The 10,515-nt window shown below is 48.0% G+C and overlaps 1 protein-coding gene across 2 annotated transcripts in view; it reads right to left on the bottom strand.

Moving 5' to 3' along the window:
- Nucleotides 1-2,067: 2,067 nt before the first annotated feature.
- The window catches only part of LOC106579747 (divergent protein kinase domain 2A), an 81,948-nt gene continuing 73,500 nt past the window's right edge, over nucleotides 2,068-10,515 (bottom strand). For both annotated transcript variants that reach the window (XM_045702851.1, XM_045702852.1), the window contains exon 4: nucleotides 2,068-7,925. In XM_045702851.1, the coding sequence (XP_045558807.1) occupies nucleotides 7,582-7,925 (344 nt within the window). In that variant the 3' untranslated portion in view covers nucleotides 2,068-7,581. The remainder of the gene's footprint in view (nucleotides 7,926-10,515) is intronic.

Here is a 10,515-nt window from a genome sequence, read left to right as displayed (position 1 = left end):
GTTAGTTCTACCCCAGGCTGTGATGTCAGTAGTTAGTTCCACCCCAGGCTGTGATGTCAGTAGTTAGTTCCACCCCAGGCTGTGATGTCAGTAGTTAGTTCTACCCCAGGCTGTGATGTCAGTAGTTAGTTCTACCCCAGGCTGTGATGTCAGTAGTTAGTTCCACCCCAGGCTGTGATGTCAGTAGTTAGTTCCACCCCAGGCTGTGATGTCAGTAGTTAGTTCCACCCCAGGCTGTGATGTCAGTAGTTAGTTCCACCCCAGGCTGTGATGTCAGTAGTTAGTTCTACCCCAGGCTGTGATGTCAGTAGTTAGTTCTACCCCAGGCTGTGATGTCAGTAGTTAGTTCTACCCCAGGCTGTGATGTCAGTAGTTAGTTCTACCCCAGGCTGTGATGTCAGTAGTTAGTTCCACCCCAGGCTGTGATGTCAGTAGTTAGTTCTACCCCAGGCTGTGATGTCAGTAGTTAGTTCTACCCCAGGCTGTGATGTCAGTAGTTAGTTCTACCCCAGGCTGTGATGTCAGTAGTTAGTTCCATCCCAGGCTGTGATGTCAGTAGTTAGTTCCACCCCAGGCTGTGATGTCAGTAGTTAGTTCTACCCCAGGCTTTGATGTCAGTAGTTAAAGCCTGGGGTGGAACTAACGACTGACATTAAATCCTGGAAGTTCCTGTGTTCTTTTGCCCATCTTAATCTTTTATTTTTTATTGGCCAGTCTGAGATATGGCTCTTTCTTTGCAACTCTGCCTCGAAGGCCAGCATCCCGGAGTCGCCTCTTCACTGTTGACGTTGAGACTGGTGTTTTGCAGGTTCTATTTAACGAAGCTGCTAGTTGAGGACTTGTGAGGTGTCTGTTTCTCAAACTAGACACTTTAATGTACTTGTCCTCTTGCTCAGTTGTGCACCGGGGCCTCCCACTACTCTTTCTGTTCTGGTTAGAGCCAGTTTGCTCTGTTCTGTGAAGGGAGTAGTACACAGCGTTGTACGAGATCTTCAGTTTCTTGGCAAGTTATCGCATGGAATAGCCTTCATTTCTCAGAACAAGAATAGACTGACGAGTTTCAGAAGAGAGTCCTTTGTTTCTTGCCATTTTGAGCCTGTAATCGAACCCATAAATGCTGATGCTCCAGTTTTACTGCTTCTTTAATCAGAACAACAGTTGTCAGCTGTGCTAACATAATTGCAAAAGGGTTTTCTAATGATCAATTAGCCTTTTAAAATTATAAAATTGGATTAGCTAACACAACGTGCCATTGGAACACAGGAGTGATGGTTGCTGATAATGGGCCTCTGTACGCCTATGTAGATATTCCATAAATAAATCTGCCGTTTCCAGCTACAGCAGTGCTGGCTATGTTATGTGTGATGATTACAAGGAGCTATACAAATTAGACAGTCACAAGACGTGGACTTCATTTTGTACTTTTTTTTATTTAACCTTTATTTTACTAAATAAACAAATATGCCTATGGCACATCAAGGGAACTGTAGCCTATTGTTCAGATGGCTTATATGGAAACTGACTGGACACTGACTGTAGGTCTATAACCTCTCACATTGCCTTAATATTAACTCCTGCAGAATGAAGCATTTCTTGCAGTAAAGGGATACACCAAATGTAGGCAACATTATAACTCGGGAACAGGAGTGGAGAAATAAGATTTATTTCTTTCAGCATCTTGAGAGAATGCAAATGTTTAGTTAAAAGAAAATAGCACCTCTACAGACGGTCCCTAACTGTGGTTGAAATACTATCGGCTGTTATGATGCTGATAAAGACAGCACCTTTACAGACGGTCCCTATCTTTATCAGAATCGTAACAGCTGATAGTATTTCAACCACATAAAATATGCATCCAAGCTGACCTGAAATCTATCAGAAACATGTTGGGTTGTTTTCACAGCTTTCTATTTCCTTACAACCGGTCAAACTGATTTCATTTGGAAAGTTATTGCATTTTCACCTCGGTCCCTAAATGCCTTTGCTCTGTGAAAGAAGAAGAGATGACAGAGAACTTTACAGACGTCAACTAAATGTACGCATTCATTCTATAGATTTATGACATTATTCAGGTGAGCAAAGGTTTATTTATTCTTCGAGGGCAACATATAATGACAGAAGAGAAACTGCACGTATCTGATTTTAGACAAGTTGACAAATAGCCAAACAAAATGTCAAATTATAAGCAGAAACATTTTCTCTATTAGCGGGTTATGGTCAGGTGCGGGCCACAGCGGGTTAGGGTCAGGTGCGGGCCACAGCGGGTTAGGGTCGGGAGCGGGCCACAGCGGGTTAGGGTCGGGTGCGGGTCACAGCGGGTTAGGGTCGGGTGCGGGCCACAGCGGGTTAGGGTCGGGAGCGGGCCACAGCGGGTTAGGGTCTGGTGCGGGCCACAGCGGGTTAGGGTCTGGTGCGGGCCACAGCGGGTTAGGGTCGGGTGCGGGCCACAGCGGGTTAGGGTCTGGTGCGGGCCACAGCGGGTTAGGGTCTGGTGCGGGCCACAGCGGGTTAGGGTCTGGTGCGGGCCACAGCGGGTTAGGGTCTGGTACGGGCCACAGCGGGTTAGGGTCTGGTGCGGGTCACAGCGGGTTAGGGTCTGGTGTGGGACACAGCGGGTTAGGTTCGGGACACAGTGGGTTAAGAGCGGGTGTGGGACACAGCGGGTTAGGGTCTGGTGCGGGACACAGCGGGTTAGGGTCTGGTGCGGGACACAGCGGGTTATGGTCTGGTGCGGGCCACAGCGTGTTAGGGTCAGGTGCGGGCCACAGCGGGTTAGGGTCGGGAGCGGGCCACAGCGGGTTAGGGTCGGGTGCGGGCCACAGCGGGTTAGGGTCGGTTGCGGGCCACAGCGGGTTAGGGTCGGTTGCGGGCCACAGCGGGTTAGGGTCTGGTGCGGGCCACAGCGGGTTAGGGTCTGGTGCGGGCCACAGCGGGTTAGGGTCGGGTGCGGGTCACAGCGGGTTAGGGTCTGGTGCGGGACACAGCGGGTTAGGGTCTGGTGCGGGCCACAGCGGGTTAGGGTCTGGTGCGGGCCACAGCGGGTTAGGGTCTGGTGCGGGCCACAGCGGGTTAGGGTCTGGTACGGGCCACAGCGGGTTAGGGTCTGGTGCGGGTCACAGCGGGTTAGGGTCTGGTGTGGGACACAGCGGGTTAGGTTCGGGACACAGCGGGTTAAGAGCGGGTGTGGGACACAGCGGGTTAGGGTCTGGTGCGGGACACAGCGGGTTAGGGTCTGGTGCGGGACACAGCGGGTTAGGGTCTGGAGCGGGACACAGCGGGTTAGGGTCTGGTGCGGGACACAGCGGGTTAGGGTCTGGTGCGGGACACAGCGGGTTAGGGTCTGGTGTGGGCCACAGCGGGTTAGGGTCTGGTGCGGGCCACAGCGGGTTAGGGTCGGGACACAGCGGGTTAAGAGCTGGTGCGGGCCACAGCGGGTTAGGGTCTGGTGCGGGCCACAGCGGGTTAGGGTCTGGAGCGGGACACAGCGGGTTAGGGTCTGGTGCGGGACACAGCGGGTTAGGGTCTGGAGCGGGACACAGCGGGTTAGGGTCTGGTGCGGGCCACACATTTCACTTCATCACATATAGTCTGGCGGCTGTGGATGGGTTATTAGCAATTGCGGGCGGGTGCGGGCCACAGCGGGTTAGGGTCGGGAGCGGGTCACAGCGGGATAGGGTCAGGTGAGTGTTAACAAAGTTGAGCCACACACAACTAGCACACACTTACAGATACACACAAAACAGAGTCAAAATACAATGGAGGCGCAGAAAAGCGCCTGTCGGGATGCGCTCACAGTCGGGCATAAGAGTGAGTGATGGAAATAAATAAATGAGTTTTGAAAAGTAATTTAGGCCAATCATAACCTGCAGTCAAAAACACCTGAAAACACCTGTAGTGACAACCTGAGTGAAGGTAATGACAGAGAGTCAGCGATTGACAGAAAAGTCAACAACACACCAGGTAAGTATATGTATATATATATATATATATATATATATGTATTAATATTTAAACCCACTAAAAAGTTGTAAATACAACTTTCGAATGAAAGGCACAGTAAAATCAGACACTGCTGATATAATACTCAAATGAAAAATTACAGTACAAAAGCGAACAGTTATTTACGCACATACAAATCCCTCCTCAAACAGCAGAACGAACCAATCACAGTCCTCCAGGCCAGGGAAACAGGAAACATTCCAAAACAAGCTATAAAACAAGGTGCGTCGCAAATGGCACCCTATTCCCTATATAGAGCGCTACTATAGTAGCCTAGCTAAACCAGCCTGATTCCCTATATAGAGCGCTACTATAGTAGCCTAGCTAAACCAGCCTGATTCCCTATATAGAGCGCTACTATAGTAGCCTAGCTAAACCAGCCTGATTCCCTATATAGAGCGCTACTATAGTAGCCTAGCTAAACCAGCCTGATTCCCTATATAGAGCGCTACTATAGTAGCCTAGCTAAACCAGCCTGATTCCCTATATAGAGCGCTACTATAGTAGCCTAGCTAAACCAGCCTGATTCCCTATATAGAGCGCTACTATAGTAGCCTAGCTAAACCAGCCTGGTTCCCTATATAGAGCGCTACTATAGTAGCCTAGCTAAACCAGCCTGATTCCCTATATAGAGCGCTACTATAGTAGCCTAGCTAAACCAGCCTGATTCCCTATATAGAGCGCTACTATAGTAGCCTAGCTAAACCAGCCTGATTCCCTATATAGAACCAGGCTGGTTTAGCTAGGCTACTATAGTAGTGCACTACATAAGAAACAGTACATGTACTGTATGGTGGATTGTATTGACTGTAAATTACTAATCTGATTGTGTTTATAGACCTCTCAAATGGCACCCTATTCCCGATTTAGAGCCAGAGGGCTTTGGTCAAAAGTAGTGCACTATATAGGGAATAGGGTACCCTTTGGGGGGGACACTGTCTATATAGAATGTAGTGTACAGCACTGACTGTTGGACATTGATTTTCTGTTCTCTAGCTCTGAGACGAAAGGACGTTGTTTTTCTGTCCTCTAGCTCTGAGACGAAAGGACGTTGTTTTTCTGTCCTCTAGCTCTGAGACGAAAGGACGTTGTTTTTCTGTTCTCTAGCTCTGAGACGAAAGGACGTTGTTTTTCTGTCCTCTAGCTCTGAGACGAAAGGACGTTGTTTTTCTGTTCTCTAGCTCTGAGACGAAAGGACGTTGTTTTTCTGTTCTCTAGCTCTGAGACGAAAGGACGTTGTTTTTCTGTCCTCTAGCTCTGAGACGAAAGGACGTTGTTTTTCTGTTCTCTAGCTCTGAGACGAAAGGACGTTGTTTTTCTGTCCTCTAGCTCTGAGACGAAAGGACGTTGTTTTTCTGTCCTCTAGCTCTGAGACGAAAGGACGTTGTTTTTCTGTCCTCTAGCTCTGAGACGAAAGGACGTTGTTTTTCTGTCCTCTAGCTCTGAGACGAAAGGACGTTGTTTTTCTGTTCTCTAGCTCTGAGACGAAAGGACGTTGTTTTTCTGTTCTCTAGCTCTGAGACGAAAGGACGTTGTTTTTCTGTTCTCTAGCTCTGAGATGAAAGGACGCTGAGCTACAACAAAAACTTCTCACTATTCAAATTAACATACAGTACATGATGATTACTTGGGCTTTAATTTATTGGTCCACCAAGTGCAAAATCAACCCAAATGTACTAATTTGTTGGAGATGAAAAATACAGCCCATTTAAAGCTTGATGGCTCAAAGTGACGCTGAGCGGTGAGGAGGCAACGTTTAATACTGAACCCAAAACTCAGAGCTGTGAAATTACAACATGTGAGGAGCCAAATCTGGGTTGTTGAGGAAGTAGATAAAACGCACAGAACAAGACAGGATCAGCATTTCCCTTTTCAAACAGTCAGACATGGAGTCATTTATCAATTACAGCCTCTGTAGGTACTGCAGTCCATCTGCAACGGCAATGCGACATTCATACTGTGGCCCAAATCTTAGGGTCTGTTTGAATACTTTGAAAATGCATCCATCCTTCCTTTATTTATCTCTTGAAGTTAATCACTGATTTAACACAGAGTAGGGAGCCTGGTTAACCCTGGGCTTAGCTGTGATTTAACACAGAGTAGGGAGCTTGGTTAACCCTGGGCTTAGCTGTGATTTAACACAGAGTAGGGAGCTTGGTTAACCCTGGGCTTAGCTGTGATTTAACACAGAGTAGGGAGCTTGGTTAACCCTGGGCTTAGCTGTGATTTAACACAGAGAAGGGAGCTGGGTTAACCCTGACCCTGGGCTTAGCTGTGATTTAACACAGAGTAGGGAGCTTGGTTAACCCTGGCCCTGGGCTTAGCTGTGATTTAACACAGAGAAGAGAGCTGGGTTAACCCTGACCCTGGGCTTAGCTGTGATTTAACACAGAGTAGGGAGCTTGGTTAACCCTGACCCTGGGCTTAGCTGTGATTTAACACAGAGAAGGGAGCTTGGTTAACCCTGGGCTTAGCTGTGATTTAACACAGAGTAGGGAGCTTGGTTAACCCTGGCCCTGGGCTTAGTTGTGATTTAACACAGAGAAGGGAGCTTGGTTAACCCTGGGCTTAAGTTGGATTCATACAAATCGTTCCTATGCAGATTGTGTTGCTAGACAGATGGAAGGTTCCTGTGGGCAGTCATACAGGATCAGAACAGCACTGTGTCATGGTACTGGGGGGTAGTTCAGTGTTTCATATAGCCTCTTTGGTATGTATGTATGTATATATATATATATATATATATATATATATACACACACACACACACACACAACATCTAATATCAGACACCACCACAGTCCTCACCATAGTCCTCACCACAGTCCTCATTGGCATCACTATCCTGTTACTTTTCTATTCCTCCCTCCCTATATAAAAACGTTGATTGCCCGACTTCAGGGGAACTGGAAATCAAGTGATCGATTAGAGTAGCAGGAAGTAAAAGGGCTTTTTTTTTTATAGCCAAGGGCTTTTTCCTTCCTCTGTTAACCCTGCGGTGCTCAGGTCTCTATGTGGGAAAACTAGCAGAGTTGAGCTAGTGACCGTCCTCCTCCTGCCAGACCATACACACCCCAGCAGAAATGTAATCATGCTCCTGTTCTGATTCAATCAACCCCCCCCCAAAACAAAAAAAAATGGTTAAGATAAAATGTTAGCAAACACAAGAGTCCTGATGGATAAACAGAGAGGGTCTGGGCTTGGCGGAGGAGAGAAGTCATGTACAGTCCATGTTAACCTAACCACGGGTTAAAGCTCCCCTTAGTCGCTGATCCTCTTTCTCCTGGTCCTTCAGCTCAAAACCACTTCATTCTGACCAGCTACCACAGTCAGTTCAGTTTAAACATCTCCTCTGAAGCTGTCCTGGTTGGTTTCCACCAGGAGAGGAGAGGACCGATCAAAGCTTCTGCCGTCGTGTGACCAGTGGGGGGCGGAGACCTCCTGGACTTGAAGTGAGTGTCAAGGTTCAAACGTTCCCGGGGACAAGGTCAGGGGGGAGGAGGGGGGGGGTCAAACCCAAACCTAACCCCGATCAACCGCCCGGCCGAGATGCAGGCCACCGCTAACCGCCAGCTCTGTTCATTACCTCGCCGTGACGGAGGAGGCGGCCACTAGCTGGGTGAGGTAGTCTCTCAGCTCCTTGGCGGCCGTGAAGCGTCCGTAGCGTTTTTTAGGGTTGGTGCATTCGTCCAACAGAGCTTCTAGCTGGCCGTCTTTGGCTATGTGGGCGGGGGGGTCGTGGAGCAGGCCGCCGGTGGTCCCTCGCCACGTGGCGTAACGCGACAGCAGGTTCTGACACACGGCGTAGTAGTTGTGGTCCACGGTGACGCGGTTACACAGAGACTCCTTGGAGAAGGACAGGCAGGCCTCTTTGTCACAGTCCTCGAAGCGACTCTCGTACCAAACGTCATAGTTCTCTGGTTTATCTGGAGAGAGAGAGAGACAGAGAGAGAGAGAGAAATGTGAGACAGGTAGACAGACAGGTAAGATCACAGACAGGTACCAAACGTCATAGTTCTCTGGTTTATCTGGAGAGAGAGAAATGTGAGACAGGTAGACAGACAGACGGACAGGTGTCACCCATGGTCGTTCTCTGGAGGGAGAGAGGTGAGACACGGTCGTTCTCTGGAGGGAGAGAGGAAGAGAGGTGAGACACGGTCGTTCTCTGGAGGGAGAGAGGTGAGACACGGTCGTTCTCTGGAGGGAGAGAGGAAGAGAGGTGAGACACGGTCGTTCTCTGGAGGGAGAGAGGAAGAGAGGTGAGACACGGTCGTTCTCTGGAGGGAGAGAGGTGAGACACGGTCGTTCTCTGGAGGGAGAGAGGTGAGACACGGTCGTTCTCTGGAGGGAGAGAGGTGAGACACGGTCGTTCTCTGGAGGAAGAGAGGTGAGACACGGTCGTTCTCTGGAGGGAGAGAGGTGAGACATGGTCGTTCTCTGGAGGGAGAGAGGTGAGACACGGTCGTTCTCTGGAGGAAGAGAGGTGAGACACGGTCGTTCTCTGGAGGGAGAGAGGAAGAGAGGTGAGACACGGTCGTTCTCTGGAGGGAGAGAGGTGAGACACGGTCGTTCTCTGGAGGGAGAGAGGAAGAGAGGTGAGACACGGTCGTTCTCTGGAGGGAGAGAGGTGAGACACGGTCGTTCTCTGGAGGGAGAGAGGTGAGACACGGTCGTTCTCTGGAGGGAGAGAGGTGAGACACGGTCGTTCTCTGGAGGAAGAGAGGTGAGACACGGTCGTTCTCTGGAGGGAGAGAGGAAGAGAGGTGAGACACGGTCGTTCTCTGGAGGGAGAGAGGTGAGACACGGTCGTTCTCTGGAGGGAGAGAGGTGAGACACGGTCGTTCTCTGGAGGAAGAGAGGTGAGACACGGTCGTTCTCTGGAGGGAGAGAGGTTTGACACGGTCGTTCTCTGGAGGAAGAGAAGTGAGACACGGTCACTTTCCACCCAAGAGGCGGAAGGCCCGACAGGCAGAAACGCTGGATTGAGACGCAGCACATGCACAAAAATATTTCTAGCTTCAACTGACTGAATTTGATGGGGATTTTTTTTGGACAACTTAAGTATTAAAATGTACTGTTAGATTAATATACGACTACTATGAGTAGGTATTATCTTTAGAGTTACTGATCTAGTTCATGTGTTTTGAGTTTCCACTTACTCAGGTGGTGAATTAGCACCAAATACATTAGCCTATGATATTAGCGCACATAAAGATGCAGGCAAATGTATCTCAGTTGAAAAAATAAATAAATAAACATTTAAAATATAATTTCCACAGTAATGACAAAAATCACTGGATTATTACGTCTCCTGAGTGGTGCAGCGGTCTAAGACACTGCATCTTAGTGCTTGAGGCGTCACTACAGACACCCTGGTTCAAATCCAGGCTGTATCACAACCGGCCGTGACTGGGAGTCCCACAAGGCGGCCCAGTGTCTTCCGGGTCAACAGCGTATTCCGCTTTCTAATAAAGCTGTGAATGACTTTAAAAAAGATGAAAAGGCATAGAAGAAGAATGTTGGTAATGTTCGTGACACCAAATCACGGGCTGGAGCCCATAAACTGGAAAAACTTAGTGGCAACAGTGCCACCAGAGGGGAAATGTTTAGTCTCTAGTCCTGATACGGGAATGTCGTCCGAATAGAAAAGTTAAGATTGTAGAGGACCAAGATGAGAAGAATGTTGGCTCGGCCAAAACGCAGGCTACTGTGAAACCCGCTATTCAGGTAGGATGCTTTTGCATTTGTTTTCTTCCCCCCCTTCTCGTATTTATAATTATTTGTTTTATCATTATTGATATTTGTCTTTTTAATCGTTTGCTCCGTATGTAGTTTAAGAAAGGTTATAAGTAAACCTGTTGTAAAATCAATATCATTAGGCCAATTGCTGTCATTTGTTGGGCACTCGGTCATTTCTGCATTATAGCTGGTTCCAAACTTCTGTCAAGGTTTAAAAACCAGTTCAGAAGTGTTTTGTTTCATTCTGTTGAACCATTTTCTTCGGGCCAAATGAAGTTCCAACCGTAACGATGTGTTTGCCTTGATATAAAATAATTTTTGGTATTTTCCCTATAAACAATGGCTCGACTTACTTTTGATATTATTAACTTAATAAAAAGTTAATACATTTTTGTGAAGGTTTGGTGTGTTGTGGCTATTAATCTATTTTACTGCAGGCCTATGGTACGAAGGCAGCGCACCCCTGGCGTTCCAGCCAGCTCTGACAGTTGGACTTGAGGAAGAATGTTTCAGCTCTACCAGAGTTATTTCTAACAATATGATGCTTATTTATATATATACGCAAAAATATTCTTATTGAAAACTAACGAATTAGCCACCTCCTGTATGAATTTGCCTCCTTCTGTACTGAAAATAAATTCCTTTCGGTGTCGGAGTATTGCCGCGGGCATATCTGTCTCTCTCTCTCTCTCTCTCTCACGCTCTCTCTCACGCTCTCTCTCACGCTCTCTCTAAGCCTAAGCTTCACACACACACATATATATATATATATTTGTT

This window comes from Salmo salar, chromosome ssa19 (genome assembly GCF_905237065.1).
Source record: "Salmo salar chromosome ssa19, Ssal_v3.1, whole genome shotgun sequence".
Lineage (NCBI taxonomy): Eukaryota > Metazoa > Chordata > Actinopteri > Salmoniformes > Salmonidae > Salmo > Salmo salar.
This window is presented reverse-complemented; position numbering and strand designations above follow the sequence as displayed.